Source organism: Diplotaxodon limnothrissa, linkage group LG14 (assembly GCF_057381915.1).
Source record: "Diplotaxodon limnothrissa isolate DT_005_m linkage group LG14, D_limnothrissa_male_GT1.1, whole genome shotgun sequence".
Classification (NCBI taxonomy): Eukaryota; Metazoa; Chordata; class Actinopteri; order Cichliformes; family Cichlidae; genus Diplotaxodon; species Diplotaxodon limnothrissa.
In genome coordinates, this window is record NC_140609.1 from 35,789,647 (window position 1) to 35,806,763 (window position 17,117).

General features: G+C 40.6%; 3 protein-coding genes across 4 annotated transcripts; 1 reads left to right on the plus strand and 2 right to left on the minus strand.

Moving 5' to 3' along the window:
- Positions 1-1,397: 1,397 nt before the first annotated feature.
- psmd8 (proteasome 26S subunit, non-ATPase 8) lies at positions 1,398-5,865 on the minus strand. The gene is made up of 7 exons (XM_085371065.1): positions 5,739-5,865; positions 4,358-4,430; positions 4,158-4,260; positions 3,902-4,067; positions 3,292-3,392; positions 2,734-2,845; positions 1,398-2,167 (listed from the first exon to the last, which is right to left on the minus strand). Exons 1-7 carry the CDS (start codon positions 5,841-5,843, stop codon positions 2,030-2,032), a joined length of 798 nt encoding a protein of 265 aa, XP_085227191.1. The 5' UTR covers positions 5,844-5,865; the 3' UTR covers positions 1,398-2,029.
- An 88-nt stretch (positions 5,866-5,953) lies between these two features.
- nup88 (nucleoporin 88) lies at positions 5,954-8,178 on the plus strand. The gene has a single exon (XM_085371053.1). It carries the CDS (start codon positions 5,954-5,956, stop codon positions 8,111-8,113), a length of 2,160 nt encoding a protein of 719 aa, XP_085227179.1. The 3' UTR covers positions 8,114-8,178.
- A 2,214-nt stretch (positions 8,179-10,392) lies between these two features.
- On the minus strand, positions 10,393-16,915 carry ehd2b (EH-domain containing 2b). 2 transcript variants are annotated; one of them, XM_085371054.1, is made up of 8 exons: positions 16,679-16,915; positions 16,545-16,607; positions 14,977-15,442; positions 14,664-14,840; positions 13,580-13,695; positions 12,102-12,514; positions 11,832-11,996; positions 10,393-11,710 (listed from the first exon to the last, which is right to left on the minus strand). In XM_085371054.1, the coding sequence occupies exons 3-8, from the start codon at positions 15,195-15,197 to the stop codon at positions 11,162-11,164; spliced, it is 1,641 nt and encodes a 546-aa protein (XP_085227180.1). In that variant the 5' UTR covers positions 15,198-15,442; positions 16,545-16,607; positions 16,679-16,915; the 3' UTR covers positions 10,393-11,161. The 2 variants fall into 2 exon arrangements, with proteins under 2 accessions (XP_085227180.1, XP_085227182.1); XM_085371056.1 differs by having other exon boundaries at positions 13,598-13,695; positions 16,545-16,915.
- Between the last annotated feature and the right edge of the window lie 202 nt (positions 16,916-17,117).

Below are 17,117 nucleotides of genomic sequence, written 5' to 3' on the forward strand. Positions count from 1 at the left end.
TTAAAAAGTGGCCGGTAAGTGTAAGGCAATGACAAAACATGGCAGCGTCATTACACATCCAAGTACTCAAAAAACTAAACTTCCACCGTGAAACCAGTTTATTTTTGTTTTGTTTTTTGGTTAATCTGTCATTTTAAGGTTATTTGAATACACAAAATATTACTAATGATTCAAAACTTACATATCTTATTCACAATGCTCTTACAAACCTCTACCTGGCCACATAACACCTTAATTTGCTTAAATGGCCTACAAATTAATACAATCAGGAAAATAAGTATAAATCAAATGAAACCCAGCAATGGCAGTGAAACAATACACAGATTGATGGACTCAATTCCTGAGCGATTGTGGCTCAAGAGTTGGGAGTTTGCCTTGTTATCAGAAGGTTGCCGGTTTGAGTCCCGGCTTGGACAGTCTCGGTCGTTGTGTCCTTGGGCAAGACATTTCACCCGTTGCCTACTGGTGGTGGTCAGAGGGCCCGGTGGTGCCAGTGTCCGGCAGCCTCGCCTCTGTCAGTGCGCCCCAGAGTGGCTGTGGCTACAATGTAGCTTGCCATCACCAGCGTGTGAATGTATGGGTGGATGACTGGTTGTGTAAAGCGCTATACAAATACAGGCCATTTACCATTTAGTTTGCCCCTCTGAAGCAATGAAAAGATTCACAAGACTGTGACCCAGTAACACAAATCCCACAAGCTGCATCAGCTCCAAGTGCAATTCACATCTCTTAAAAACAAGCAACCAAAAAAACCCAACAATCGTGGATTAAAGGAGTTGTACAATGAAACTAAAACAACATACCACAAATAAAAGAAAAATAGTCTGTTTTAAATCTTTTTTCATAATTGCAGAAAGGGATAATGAATAACTGAATGGATATTTATTTCAATTGCATCATCACCAGTTGCTGGGTGCTCTGAAGTCAGATATCCAACACCACCTCTGGCATGTCAGAATAACCAAAACATGCTTAGCACCCAAAGAAAAAGAAGTGCACAGGAGACATGTGGTATGGTATGGTATAGTATACGTTCAACATAAGGAATCTGGCTATCATTAATAAAATCTGAATAACTATGTGATCGTAACTAGGACCCAATCTTACCCTTAAGATGAAAGTTCAAGCATTTTACCCTTCCTTATATTTTCCTTTGTACCATTGGTTAATAATCAGTAATTCTATTTTTGATTCCACTTCCAAATGCACCAGCTGCATCCAGCTTACTCAACATTGAAAGAGACTAGAAAAGACACTGACCAATGAAAGAAGGCATTACTATTGAGCTGCTATCAGTGGCTTAATTCTGGGGAAAGTTAGAAATGTATAAAGAACACAACACTAACATGCAAAAAGTTTGTTTTATGAATCATTTATTGTAGATCAATGTGTTTACAAAATGTCTAGTGAGGAAGAGTCAAACACAAACTTCAGTGGCAATTTTAGATACAAGGCAAGGGCAATACATTTATTTTTGTTCTACCCAGGAGAGAAAACTTTGATACAAAAAGAATTTGAAGTTCAGGGAAAAAAATGGTGAGTTTATTGACAGTTGTTTGACACTGAATACCAAAATTAGGGTGATGACTTTAAATTTTCTTACAGTTGAAAAAGAAGAGACCCAGTGTTTAAAAGAAATATCTGGGAATGACTAAAGAAAACTAAAGTTTAACGTTGGACAGATGGTATTTTGAATAAAAGAACCGGCTTTAAACACTCAGACTCTCACATGTCTGCAATATAGATATTTATATAGCAACTGCTAATTAGACCAAAGGTGATATTTTCAGTGGGGGGTTTTGTATTAAAATAAAAACCAATCTGTCAGACTTCCAGGTAGATTTGGGAAAACAGGAATAATGGATGCCAGTTGATTTGTGAGGCATAGGAAACAAATAAACCACTCTGGCAATAAAGGAAGTCATATCCCTTAGTGAAACTGTGTTTGAGCTGACTGGATGTATACTGGACCAGTGGCGTGTTTGTCTGAGTGCATCTGTACATGGTTGAGTGTGTTCCTGGGGGCGGATTACACAATCATTTCCAGCTGTCGTGCGTATTCGATGACCTGTTGTGCCAGCTCAGTAGAAGGGATGTTCACCTCTTCTGTCCGCTGTTGCTGATTGGTGAAAGAGTAATAGCCATCTGCACTCAAATTCCATCCTCTCTGAAATGGGGGAAAATGTATTCATTTAAACAAATAAAAAATAAAATGAAAATCAACAGTTACAGATTGCTTATGTAGTTATTTGACTTATTACATGCAATAATCTAGGAAGGATTTTTATTTTAATTATAGACAACTTGTTAAGGAACATCTGAAAACAAACAGTAAAATGTATCTTTTCCATCTGATGTTATGAATATTACTTATTTTTCAGGTTCTGCCTATGCACAAATTTTATCTAACATCTGGAGGGACATTTTCCTGTATATTAACAAGCCAGTTTCTGACAACTCCCCTTCCTATATCCAATCATAATGACATCTACAACATAACACGTTGATTAAGAACCAACTTAGACTTTACATAAATATTTCAGGCACCAAGGCCACCTGACAGCCAGTGTTTACCTAATAAATCTTAATAAGCATTTGCATAAGCAGAAGCAACAGAGTTAAGCAGGAACTTAATTTCTTTAAATCATGTTATCACAGCAGGAATCTAATGTCTCCTCCTCATAATATCTGGATTTGACTACAGGCTTGATTCCCAAATGAAAACAGACTTACCTTCTTGGCATAATCTGTCATCTTTTTGGGGGAACTGAAGAAAAGCACACGGGTAGCTTCACTGAACTGGATCTGCTCATACGCCTTCTCTATGCAACCTGCAATCTCGTCGCTGCAATTGAAAAGGTCAGCTTTAGTTAAAGTCATCTTCAAAGGACAGAGTTGTATTTTTAATGACGTTTTATACATTTCTACATTATTATGGCACAACACAGTGAAATGAAGTTGTTTTTCCCCCCAGAGTTCACAGTACAAATCAAGAAAACATTAAAAATTAGACAAAGACAGGAAAGATATTGTTTAAAAAGGTGTTTAAACTGCCATCTATTTCACATTTGCTCAGGTTAAAGTATTGGTACAACTATGAGAGTAAAATAAATCATTGTGTTTGTTGTATTGAGTTGTCTTTACACTATTCACTGCAACTATGTAAAATGGATTAAAATAGCTTTTGCACACCTAACTGTTGTTATGTGGTTGTAGGCTACTGATAAATATTTTAAAATTCACAACGAATGCAGAATGTGTAAAAGGCATAGAAATCATTATGGTCCTTACCGAATTGTGTCCAGAAGAATATCTATAAAAAAGGTGTAGCTCTCAGCAGGGATGTTGCCTTTGGCTAGGAATACTTTGTTGTAGCTTCCCTCCATCAAGTACTGAAATTAGCAGAGAGAGAATAAAATATTAAGATTGCATTTACATCAAAGTTACTATAACAGGACTTAAATTATTGTGTATAAGTAAAACTCCAATAAGCCAAGCATTTGTCCAAATAAATATTTAGTTTGTGTAAATTAATATATATACCTTTAAATACATAATGGGTATAAAATATCAGAGCACACATCAATCTACCTCAGGCCAAAAGCAATCTATTAAATCTTAGTGAAGCATATAAAGGAATTACTGCAAATAGCAGTCAAACATAACCCTCTGATGCAACATCTATTGTAGGATCAAAACTATTTTACAAATGTAGCTTCTATAATTTCAAGTTAACACTAATGCTAGCATGCATGCATATATATATCACTAATTTTGAGCAATTTACGGGTACAAATTTCCAATTGGACACACAAATTTTTTTTTTCTTTAACACCTGATATTACACAATAAAAATCATCCAAATCAAAATCAGGCATTGTCCATAAGTAAGCTATAGCACCTGCTCTAGAGACACTGGGTGTCTGATGTACACGTTGGTCTGAATATCTCTAGCACTCAATCTTTCGAGTTCTGTGTGAAACTCAGACACGCGATTCTGCGAAAGCAGGAAGAGCAGGTTCAGTCCAAGTAACTGATGCATGTAAGCAGCTTCAGGCAGCTCTTCCCTAAAAAAGAAAAAGATGTAAATAATTACTTCAGTTACAAAAAGACCTCAATCTTGGGCAACAAATTCTCTAAGAGAAAGTGGCATTTACTTGTAATCAAAGTAGTAACATTTTAGCTGGGCCATGTATCGCTCAAAGGATGGGATGTCCTTCTTGAGGATGCTCCATAAGGCTCCTATTTCAAGTACATCACCTAAAATACAAACATAAATTGTACTTAGAAATTATTTTGCAAGTAACTTAAAAAGCTGTTGTGTTAACTTGTGGCAGCTTGATTTGCAGGTACTCACGAGCTAAAATGAGCTGCTGCTTGGTGAGAGAGGATCCACTGGTAGGTAAAAAGTTCAGATCCAACAATGAAATCTGTTTAAAAAGAAAAGATAAATGTAACAATGTAAATCTAAATTACAACACATCATTTGTAACAGAACAAACCCCAAAGTTGGTTTTCATTGAGTTCTAACAACCTAGACAACCTTATAAAACATTTATTTTGATGTCAGACTCCTGTTTAAACTTTTTTCCTTCGTTTCTCAGTCAAACTCTGTTTTAAAAAAATAACAATTACATATACAGAGCATCTCAATGCCAGGGTTATATCACAAGAAAAAAGGAAGAAACAAGGAAGAACACAAGATACAGAGGAAAAAGCTGTAACAAGCATTAACAATCTAATTTATCAAAGTTATATTTTATTGTAACAGTTTTTTTCCCTTTTCAAGATCTTAACTATAGTGCCGTGTTGTAATAGTAATAGTTCCTAATTTAAAAAATGAATAAAGCTTGACTTGGAGATGGTCCACCTTGTTTTGTGAATGTGAAATTTCCCCAACATTATCATTTATACCCACCAGAAGGCAGTTGTCCAATAGGATGTCCTTAGTAAACAAGGACAGCAAACTGGTGACATGATGAACCAAACCAAAGATATCAAGAACCCTTTTTGTTTTTAAGCATTGAAGAGAATGCTAGTTGTGTATAGTTAGGGGGGACGTTTCAGATTCCCCTTGGAATGCACTTGGTTATTACATTTGTATTTTTTGTCATTTAACAAGAAGCTGCAATGAGCTCTTTATCTCCAAGTGGATGTACCAAACGTGGAATTGATTGAATTGAATAGGTGTATTTTATATATAGGCTAATATAACTTTCATAATGGTTGCTTCTTAATAGAAATATAACAGATTTGACTGACTTTGCCTTGCAAAACTGGTTGTATATACGAACAATTTTTGAATACGAAAAACATCTTTGCTGATGTCCTTATCACGAGTCACTTTAAAAAAAAAAGCAAAGAAAAAAAGGTTCTTCTTTTTAGTGATACCTCTTTCAACTCGGCTTAAACTTGCCAAACAGAAAACTGAGCTAACGAAAGGTACAGTGACGTTAGCTTTCATTGACTAAGTTAATCATTTGTTTCATCATTATCCTAAAATGATGATATTGTTCGATCCCTCTCCAAACATTGGTTTGTAGTTAGCAAGTGAAAACTCTACACTATTCAACCAAAATTAATTTAATTATCGGTGTTTATCCAGTTACTGACGTTAACGTACAGCGTTAGCTGGGCTAGCGTAAGTTAGCAATCTGTTTGCTAACAGTGCTAACGTTTACAAATAGAAAGACTTCCTTCCTACAATCAACCCTGGACAAGCAAATGTGCGACTTTACCTTAAGCTTGCTCAGAAGGTCTCCACATTTGTTTAGGTTTGGATTTTTCTTGTTCCACTCCGCTTTAAGTGTCTCATACAGCCCAGCGGTCTCTTTCAGCGCCATGGTGATTCTGCAAAATATACGACACCGGCCACCGTAACACGTTAAATGACTGTCGTGAAAAAACCCAAAACACGTTACTGCTTCCTTCAGAAATCAGACAGTTGATCAAGATGGCGGCACTCAATTCAGAACGGTGGCTCAATGACTTACCGAATCACACGATATTCAAAATAATACGCGAGAAGTTGGATTTGGAGTGCACCTCGAGTGAAAGAGGGATCGCTAAGAACCTCACGTTTTGTTTGGGAGCGGATTTGTTCGTGTGGGACGATTCAGACCGCGTGTTTTACACAACCAACCTGCGGCACTTAAACTCAGAGGAGAGCTCCGGTAGCGGGAAGTATCAGACCTTGCTGTGCATCAACCCGCCGCTCTTTGAAGTGTGCCAGGTGCTGGTGAGCCCGACACAGCACCATGTCGCGCTGGTCGGTCAACGAGGCGTCTCGGTCCTGGAGCTTCCTCTGCGGTGGGGCAAGAGGTCCGAGTTTGAAGGCGGACGCAGCAAAATCAACTGCAAGACCATCCCGGTGGCGGAGCGCTTCTTCACCAGCTCACCGTCGGTCAGTCTGCGACAGGCTGCTTGGTACCCTAGCGAGACTGACGAGCCACATATGGTGCTGCTCACTTCAGACAACACGATCAGATTTTACAGCTTGAAGTCTCCGCAGACACCGGCCAAAATCCTGCCAGTGTCGCAGTCAGAAGACGAGAGCAGCCTCGACCCTCCGGTGCATTCGTACGCAGCTTCTCTGGGAGAGATAGCAGTGGCGTTTGACTTTGGGCCGATTTCATCCCCTCCTCGGCAGCTGGCAGGACAGGTCTCCAAAGACCAGCTGGTCTACCCTCTCTATATTCTTTACGAAAATGGGGAGACCTATGTGAACTACACGAGCCAGGTAAACGGTATAAGTCTGAGTAAACCCGTTGGACCTCTCCCCATGTATCCAGCAGCAGAGGATAACTATGGCTATGATGCTTGTGCCATTCTGTGCCTGCCATGTGTTCCGAGTATCTTGGTCATCGCCACAGAAACTGGCACACTGTATCACTGTGTCGTGCTGGAGTCTGAAGAAGAGGATGACACGGGGGCAGTGGAAAAGTGGATCCGAGGCACAGAGACAGTGCCAGCTCTTTATGTGTTTGAGTGTGTTGAGCTAGAGCTCATACTTAAAGTGGCAACGGGAGAGGACGAGGAGCCGCAAGAGTTTGATTTCACCTGTCCAATCAAACTGCACAGAGACCCTCTCTGTCAGCACCGGTATCATTGCACCCATGAAGCAGGAGTGCACAGCGTGGGGCTAATCTGGGTCAACAAGCTGCAGAGGTTCCTTAAATCAGATGAGGAGGATAAGGACAGTCTCCAGGAGCTGGCTGCTGAGAAGCGCTGCATTGTAGAGCACATTCTTTGCACCAGACCGCTCCTGACCAGTCAGTCGGCTCCAATTCGTGGTTTTTTGATTGTGTCTGACCTTGCCTTGGGCGCCACCATGATCTGCATCACCAGCACTTACGAGTGCATTCTGTTACCCCTTCTGAGCTCCATTCGCCCTCCTTCCCCTCCCCTGCTTTGCTCCCACCCAGGTCTGGGCTCTGCCAGCTCCCCTCTGCGTGGGCTGGCCGAAGACTCCTTTGAGCAGCACATTCGCAACATCCTGGCACGGAGCTCCACCAATCCTCTTGTACTTAAAGCTGGAGACAAGGACACATCACCACCACCTCCAGAGTGTCTGGAGCTCCTCAGCAGAGCCACACAGGTGTTCCGCGAGGAGTACATTCTCAAGCAGGACATGGCTCGTGAAGAGATGCAGAGGAGGGTGAAACTCCTGACAGGCCAGAAGAACAAGCAGCTGGAGGATTTGTCTCTGTGCAGGGAGGAGAGGAAGACTTTGAGAGAAGCAGCAGAAAGGTTGGCTGATAAATACGAAGATGCAAAGTATCGCCAAGAAACCATTATGAACAGGGTTAAGAAAGTGTTGTGTAGCCTGCAAAGCCAGCTACCCATACTATCAAACAGTGAAAAGGAAATGAAGAAGGAGCTGCAGACCATCAATGATCAACTGAAACACCTGGAAAACTGCATCAGACAGGTGAACATGAAGATGGAGTACCAGAAGACACAAGTGGGCAAGGATATGCCCGGAACTAGGGCAACAGTTTCCCTCAACGCTCCCCAGAAGAAGGTTGTTCAGGATGTCCTCAAAGAACAAGGACAGCAAATTGGTGACATGATGAAGCAGATCAAAGACATCAAAAATCATTTTAGTTTCTAAGCACTGCAGAAAAATGCTAGTTTTTTTTCTGTATAGTTGGGAAAATATTTCAAATTTTCCATGGAATGCACCGTTATTACATTTCCGTTTTTCTGACATTTGATAAGAAGCTGTAATGAGTTCTTGAGCTCTAAGTGGTTGTGCTATCTTCTTATATGCTATATCTTATATGTGCTAGTGTAACTTTACCTTTCATACTAAATGTTTTTCCTTAATACAGAATACAGAAATACAAAAGGTTGGATTTTCTCTTACAAAAAGTTGTATATTTCTACATCAATATTTTTGACATGTTAATGATTGAATCACTAACATACTCAGTTTAATGTCCCGTGTATAGGCAGGAAAAATTAAAAGTAATTTGTGCTAAACTAACCTTATACAGCTGTTTTCAATTTTGTTTGCTCACCTTTTTGCATAAAAATAAATAAATGAACTTGAAATTATTAAACTTGTTTGTGTCTCAATGTAGGATAGCTACAAAAAGCAGAAATATTAAGAGACAAATCCAAGTTAACAGTTTTATATTGACATGCATTAACTGACACGTTCACAGCTGCTGGTTGCTGTATTTGCCAGAGTACTTGGAGAAAACCTGTGTAAACAGGGGGAAGATGCAAACATCACAACGAAAGTCCCAGTTAGTAATTTAACTGCGAAAAAACAAACAAATGTGAACTGAACTAAATATTCCACGTCCTGGCAAGATGTTTGAACTTCTAAAGGAGGCTAAAATCATGTGAGTGTTTGGTTTGATATGGATGTTTAGCATAGATGCAATACATAGCATGCCCCCAGTAAGAGACACAGCAAGAGCATAACTCCTAAACAGAAGGCAGGAAATTATTTGTTTTGTCTTGGTTATTGTCTTAATAAACATTGCAAGCCAAAATTGTAAACAATGTTAAAATTCAAGTAGGGCTTCCTACACACTAGGGATTCACTTTTTCTCCCGTGTCTGAACATGTCCTTCAATGTGCACAGCTGCATGCCTCCAGTCTGCCATCTACAGCTGGGAACTCCAGTGAACAATTTCAGCATAAGATTGCTAAGAATCCTGTATCCACCAGGTGTCACCCCATCTCCAGAGCTGACGGCCTCAGTTTTTCTTCCACCACAGGTTTCCTAGTGAGGAATTCCCCACATAAACAATCAGTGACGTATAAGGAGACCCCAGTTTTGTTGAGTAAGCTTCATTGTTGGGGATCTTTGTCGTCGCTGGGGTCATCAACTGTAATTTAGGCTGCTTGCAGGGTTGCAGTGGTAGCTTGATTTGAATACCAAATATTTGAGATGGTTTATGACCCAGAATAACTATTTACATAACAGACAAGCACTGTTCAAACTGCTATTGGGATTTATTTATTTTTACTCTCTAAGAAGGTGTTGATAGCTGTGACTTAATAATATACAAGGAGAGCATTTTTAGTCAAGAAACTGCATGTCTTTATGATGATTTAGCTGTTTTTTCCACACACATCACCTCACACTTTTTCTCTCAGATACATAGAAGAGGGTGTGGTAAACAGCAGGGCTCACTCGGGAACAGTCCAAAAGGGGAATTTTAAGTTCTTTCATAAAGGTACAATGTTTAGATCCTGAGGAAAGTTAGCAGACCCTAGGAAAGGAGATATTAATAACTCCCAGTCCAGCCCACCACATTCTTCACATGTGAGTCACTGTAAGCTGGAGAGCTGCGAGGAAAGGGCTGCATTGCCTCTGTTTCTCATTTGTGTTTCTTTCCATGGAGGAGTGGAAAAAGAAGGCGGGGAGGCCACTCCTTCTTTAGGAAAGCCTGAAACTCTTATGTGAAATACGCAGCTCTACACAGGACACATTCACGCTCATACCACATAGTTTACACCAAAACCAAACACTGTGTGCTGGGAGGCTAATGTGAATGCGAACATAGAACTAAACTGGGATGAAGGGGTACAAATAGACTGCATGTGTATGTGCAAGAGAACGAGGGGCAGAAAAAAGGCTTCAGATGGTGGGAACGACAAGGGAAAGAGCCTCGGAAAATGGTGGTATGGGGACTTGGCAGAGGAGACTGTGAGTCACTGTTTATGTGGTCTGTCACTGAGAGACCAAGTGAGCTTGATAAAACACAAAATGTTGTTGAAAAAGAGTCAAATCAAACCCCCATAGCTATTACTTCCATTTTAGGTTATTTATTTTCAGATTGTAGGCATTTTGATAACTAAGTTTAAAAACCTTTTCAAGTTGTACAAAAGTTTTTGCTTGTATGAAAGAATAACCAAAGACACTAGACACAGTCAGGTAGTTTTATTTGGTTACAATGGTTGTTAACATAAGAACAGTTGGCAGAGCTGTGTACAGTAGTCAGTAACATGGCATTCATTCAGTCTAGTTGAGAATGTAATGTTCTTTTATGCAACGCAGATCCTGATCCTGCACATACAACGTAAACAGCGACAATTTACAAAATAATGTATAAATTCAGCACAAAAATGTGACATGTAAAGCATCAGAGTGAAATGCATTCAGATTTTTAGATTTGTACATGATTGTTCTGTTACATGGAGAAGAAAATGCTGAAAACACAACAAAATAAGTTGAAAATAAATTTCTAAATGATGCTTCACTGGACTGATCACATGTGAAAAAAGGCATATTCCTACAAATAATCTCTAATATCTAGACACTGAAGGAATGTTAAAATGTCAAAAAAGGTGTTTTTTTTTTAAGAATAAAATTGCTCTGGAGTTTTTAAAAGTACATGCAGATTTTTGCTCACTTAGACTCAGCCTTTCATTTCTGCTCAGCAAATATATATTCATCATAAAAAAGCCAACTTTGAGGAGTCAAAGGGAAGAAGCAAACAGATCCTTTGACTTATACACAATCCTTTTCTGAAAGCCCTTGTTTGTCAACTTATATTTAAATACAGCATGTTCATTGTGCAAGATTATAATCATTCTCAGAGGAAACGTTGCATACCTAACATGCAACGTTTAGATTTGGGTCTGCAGGAAAATAAGAGCAAATACAACAGTAGCATAGGTGTGACAGCCAGTAGATGGTCTATGCATCAGAGCCTTTCTGCCTACGTTTGGAGGGTGGGATCAGACGGTTGGGAAGCTCAGGGGGAAGACCATGACCCTCCAGCTTGACCTCAATTAGGTGGCTGGCCAGGGCAAATTCTTCATCATCCAACATGCCATCACGATCGACATCTGAGAGCTTCCAGATGCGACCCAGAACAGAGTTGGGCAGGCGGGAGCTCACCATCCAGTCCTTTGCCTTGGTGCCGCTTAGTTTCCCCTCGTTGGGAGCAAGGTTGTAGAAGATTTCATCATATTTGGGCTTGTCTTTGGTCACCACCCAATCTTCCTCCTCCTCACAACCCTCTCCATTTTCCTCAACAAAGGGGTCACCTTCTGAGAAAGGTCCAGCACGGGTCCCCAAGAAGGCACCACCCTGCACACCTGGTTGATCACCTGCTTCCAGCTCCTCTTGCCTCAGGAGGGGCATCAGTTTGGCAATGTCACTGGAGAGCAACTCATCCAAGGATGCCATCAGATTAGGCTTCAAGGATTTGAACTTGGTGAAATCATGAACCATCAGTTGTTCCTTTAAAAATGAGAATAATGTGTTAGTCCTTAGATTAATAGTTACATTAGAATAAACTTTCCTGTTGTAACCACAAGTTAACAGAAGTTGCTTGTAAACAAAGCCAGTGTTTCAAACAAACCTGCATCTTAGCACAGTCTGGAAAGTCTCCAGCAGAAATGTTGTGCTGAAGCTGGATCTTGGAGAAAATAACTGGTAGCTGATAGATCAGATTCTTCTTTTTATTATCCTTCCTGAAGACAGAACGCATCTCCTGCTTCAGGTGGCTGATGATGTGGGCGTGGACCTAGGATTTAGAGAAATAAAACACACAGAGTGCACCAATATGACTTTCTGAATAATCATTTAATGAAAACATGCTGAGACGTGAACAAATATGCAACTCGCTCACCCTAACCAGACGGGCTCTCTTGACCAGATCATTGAGTTTGCGTATGGCTGCATTTCGAGGAAGGTTTTGAATATCAGCAAAGAGATCCTCCTCCTCCAGCTCAAACAACTTACGGTTGTCGTTTACCAGCAATGGCTCTGCCCAGAAGGAGCCGATATAGACACGTAGAACCTCTGGAGTGCCAAATACCTTCCCCAGGGACCACATCAGGGCACCATACACTCGCATCAGCTGCTGGGTGCCCACCATGTCTGCTTTGTTTAGCACCACACGCAGTTTGTCTTCGTTGCCTTTCAGGGCACCGATGGCCTCAGAGAACTCATCGGATATCTCTAGCTTGTGAGCATCAAACAGCAGGACGATGCGGTCCACACGTTCTGCAAACCAGCGCAGTACAGCTGGGAAGTCATACCCTGTTTAAACAAAAAAGATGCAATCACTGATTCATCCGTAGACCTAAATGTGGAGTATGCATTGAACAAACAAGGGTCAGGAGAGGGAAGAAGGTCGACACAGACACAAACCCTAAAGATTATAATCTGTAAAATCCCAAAGACTGAATTTCCGGTCACAGAGGCTTCATTTTTGTGCAAGACATAATGAAAAAGAATTCTTTGACTTAATGTATGAAAGTGAAAGTCTAATAAATTAGTTAATATTTTTTCAGGCACTGGTTGATCTGTATCAACATGATTCTACTAAATCATAAGTTCATCAAAATCCCCCCAAAGAAAACACATTCCACATACTTTTTGTGGGATGGCCACATAGATAGTTTTGGTTTTTATCTTTTTTGGTTTTAAGAAAGCATCTCTAAATTTTTGATAACTGAACTGTGGTACACACAGCACAAGAACTGATAAAAAAAAAAAAAAGTAGTAGCCTACTTTTAAAAGAGCATCTCAGTATCTCTGAATAATCCAGTCCATTTGTTGTTGAGTGAGAAACTGAGACTTCTCTTTTAACATCTTATTTACTTCCATCCTCTTAGGATATAGAAGCAAATCTTGCAGATGAATATTTTAAAAAATTCTAGTGATCAAACCAAAACTGTTTACATGGCTAAATACCACCAGCGGTAAGCAAGGAAATATGTTTTCATAATTTGGGTATACTGACACTTTAAACTTGTTAGTTGCTCATGCAGATTGATTGGAATAATGGTTTGCTTGGAGCATGAGTGAATATTAAATTAGAAAAAAACAAAATGGTGTGAGGTGATTGTGATAGTTAATGCTCAACAGTACATTTCTTCCAGATGTGCTCGCAGAATTGACTGCACTGTTTCTGTTCCTTATTATGATTTTATGGCTGCTGTGTACTGCAGAGATGTTTTTTTTTTTTTATCTCTGCTGCCAAATGTCATTGCAACAGAGCATACTGGTCCCATGAGTTAGCCAGGCGTGCCAAGGAGATGAGTTTGTGAGCTGATGTTCAAGGACGTGTGTCTCTGCAGGCCCCCCATGCCCTCTCCTCACCTTTGCCTTTTCCCTCACCTCGGCTCACTCTCTGTTTGGCACCAGACAGGATCCCTGGTGTGTCAATAATGCTGATGCTCTCCAGAACCTGGTTAGGCATTTGGGCACACTGGAATCTAGCATATTCATCAGCAAACAAAGAATGACATAAGATTGTTTAAGAGTCTAAATTATGTGGAAATAGTCAATTCTTATCAAAAAAAGCCAGAGCGATCTCAGGAGCAGATTGAAAGCCACTCTGTCCACACACCCTGTCCCTCCCACTGAAGGCCATTGTGTGCAAGCAGGCCTCTTTTGCTCTGGGCTTCCTGAAGGAAAATGACCATTACTGCCAGAATCAAACAATAAGGCCTGCTAACGATGTGGGGCTTAGAACAACACCACTGCTTCCTGCAGCTTATGGGCTTAACGAGCCCACTGGTTCCTAGAACAGGAAGTCAACGCAAAAGGAGAGACGCAAATACATTCTCAAACATACCCTGCTGAGGGAGACAGGAACGCATGCTTGGAAAACTTGCACCAGAATGTCATGATGGAGCCCATTAACAGAAGCACTCTAAGTTCCTGTCACTTCTGGCCTGCGTGGCTATGCCTCTAGTACCTCACTTCACTGTAAGACGTAACTTCTTCCTTGGCTAACAACAGTGGAAAAACATCAGCTTGGGCAGTAAACATGACAGGAATAAACGTCTCGTTTGTCCTACAGTTTCTCCAGTCCCTCCACAGTCTGTGACTTCTGTGTTTCTCTTTACCCTAAGAGGCTGTAGACCCCACTAACCTCAGTTTTCAACTTTAATACATTGCAGTTCCTGCCTGAGTACATGAACTTTCATCACCCTCTTGGGTGATATCGCTCTGTTTCACCATTTTTCCACAAATAAGGCAAGTGCCTCCTCCTCTGAAATTTGGCACAAGCACTTGAAATTCCAGAGCTAAAACACTCTCTGTAATCTTAATATCTCCTTCTCTGTTTTCCCTCCATGAGTTCTCTCACATGTTCTGCCTATTTCATGCTAAAATGTAACTGTCTCGCTTAGTGGGGAAAAAAATCACAACGCACTGTGAATAAAAGCCAGATTCTCACCTGTTGAGAAAGGTGTTTCCAAATGGATTGAGTTTGCGGAAAGGCTTGTTAGGGTCTACAATAAGGGCATTCCCTGGGATGACTGACTCCACGTCCCCATGCATGATGGCAGTGAAGCAGTCAGTGGTGGGTTCAGGACCTATCCTGCTCCCAGGAATATCCTGCTCCAGCAGATACCTGTAAATCAGACAAAAAGCTTGTAGTTTGTTTTGTTTTGTTTGTTTGTTTATATTTGCTGTCACTTAAATAAAGTAGAAATACTCAGGAGATATAAGAATGGGCAAATGTATACCATAGCATTGTAGTGTCTTACTTGATGAATGTTGTTTTTCCAGTGGAGTACTGTCCAACAACTAGCACCATAGGCTTATTGTCAAAATCTGCATCCTCCAAACTAGGAGAATGGAAGTCATGGAATCCATAGTACTGCTCCAGAGGCAGCAGTTTCTCGCGGTACAGGGACTTCAGTCCCTCTGTCACAGTGTGGATCACCTCAGGCGCCTTCTTCACATTCTTTCTCCCCCAGCGTGACATATTGATTGACAAGAGGATAGAGAGCTTCTTGCAAAAATCAGTGTCAGAGTTATATCAGTTGCTTGGAGTTATATTTCCTGTGGCCAAGCCTTGGAAAAACCTTCAGGTGTTTCCTGTATTTATACGAATGCTGCTCACTTGTCCTTGAGCCCTTCTCTGCACACACTTAGAGAAACGATAGGGCTGGTGTTTAGTTTAAAGTTGGGAGTTTCTCCTTTGAGTCAACACACTGAAACCTTTAGATCCTGAAACGCAGAGAGAAAATGAGGCAGGTAGAGGTTTAATCAAACAGAAAAAAAGAGATAACTCCACATCCCAAAAGAAACCTGTGTGTGCTTGATCAAAGTCTGCCACATTCTAGAGAAACAATGTGGAATCTAAAGCAAACTTCAGCCCACCCTCAGTCTGCCAAGCATTTTCAGTGGATGCCTGGAAAAAGTTGGTGTTCATGTTGGAAAACTTGCAAACCCAGCCCTGCATCAGGATTTGCTCAGGCACAGCTCATGCCTTTACAGTGAAATGAGTAAGACATTCTTTTATCCGCTGCAGTTCCCCTAAGTGGAACATGTAATTCGTGCACAGACTGCTCATACAAGGAGACATCTCAGGAGATAGTGTTCTCATGGAAAAACAAATGTAACCCTTGAGTAATTATCTTTTTACAGCAGTCTATATAAACAGAAACCCTGGATTAAGAGTCAAAGGCATAACTCATTATAGAAAGAGACTGACATTAAGGAAGATAGGCAAGACACATGTCAACAGATGTTAGCTCATCTGTGAAGAGCTTCTCTTGCAAATCCAATTTAAACTAGGATATTAAAAAATCTCCCCCCGAGGAAAACAGTAATCACAGTCCTGACATGTCATAAGACCAGTGTGGAAAGCCCTCTTGTCAAAATGGCGAACCCTGGAGATCTAATGGAGAGGCATTAAATGTAGCCATTATATACAAAAGTTCTGCTGCGGCCAAGCTGTACGAGTAAACGTGGATTTATGGTCTCACTGTGAAAATCAAAAAGCTGGTTTAGGCTTTGGGATCCGTTTATAATGTTTAAGGATGAAGGAAAATGCCTCGTGGGTTTGCACACCGGAATTGCAACAAAATTTTGGACCTGGAACATGGAAAGTAACATTGAAATGTGCAAGAGCAGCAAGTATCAGGGGAGTGAAAAATATCAGAAGCCTATACAGAAAGTTATTTAGCTACTTTATAAATTGTTGCACTCATTATATACCAAATCAAAGCTTAGTTTTCCCTCTACTTTACAATTACAGCTACATATTTTCAGTTAAAATGCAAGCCAATCATTACTGCCACATTTAAAGTTTAAAAGGAGTATTTACCAAGTTATTATGCAGGCTTCTTCAGGGAGTTCCCTCCAGCTCTCCAATCTTGCCCTCTGGAGCCTGGAAAATATTTTGGCTTAAGGAGATGAAAACAGTCTCTTGGGGAGCTGCAGCTACATGTATGGGTGTACCTCTAACAGCAAATAGGAACCCTCAGTGGAGCGTCAACGCAGCTGAATTAGAGGATCGTTCTTCTCCTGGGTTTAATGTATTTCAGATGAGCTTCAGATCATCTGGAAAGGGTTCCCAATCTCCCAAGGCAAACACTCAGACACACAGGCGCACCACACCGAGGATTTTTTTTTTCTCTCTCTCCTTGCTTGCTTCTCTAAGTTTAATACACCTCCTCTTCCAGGGATGCCTGGCAATATGTGGGCAGCACTAACACTCTACTCAGGGCAAGGATGAACTAAGTCGTGGCTAGAGGGCGTGGACTGGAGGAGGGGGTTGCGAATAAATAATTTGGGTGGAGTTGCTTTTTAAAAAAAAAAAAAAAAAAAAAAAAGACAAAATCTCCCACAGTCCTTATGCACATTTTAAATATATACAACTTCACTCTGCAATCTTTTG

Coding starts and splice junctions, on each gene's coding strand:
- psmd8 (XM_085371065.1), bottom strand. CDS start 5,843: ATGGCGCTGAAAGAGACCGCTGGGCTGTATGAGACACTTAAAGCGGAG. Junction 4,431..5,738: donor ACCTTCTGAGCAAGCTTAAG/GTAAAGTCGCAC, acceptor CTTTTTAAACAG/ATTTCATTGTTGGATCTGAA. Junction 3,393..3,901: donor ACCCAGTGTCTCTAGAGCAG/GTGCTATAGCTT, acceptor TGCTAATTTCAG/TACTTGATGGAGGGAAGCTA.
- ehd2b (XM_085371054.1), bottom strand. CDS start 15,197: ATGTCACGCTGGGGGAGAAAGAATGTGAAGAAGGCGCCTGAGGTGATC. Junction 13,696..14,663: donor GGAAACACCTTTCTCAACAG/GTGAGAATCTGG, acceptor TGAATATGCTAG/ATTCCAGTGTGCCCAAATGC. Junction 11,711..11,831: donor CAGACTGTGCTAAGATGCAG/GTTTGTTTGAAA, acceptor TCATTTTTAAAG/GAACAACTGATGGTTCATGA.
- nup88 (XM_085371053.1), top strand. CDS start 5,954: ATGGCGGCACTCAATTCAGAACGGTGGCTCAATGACTTACCGAATCAC.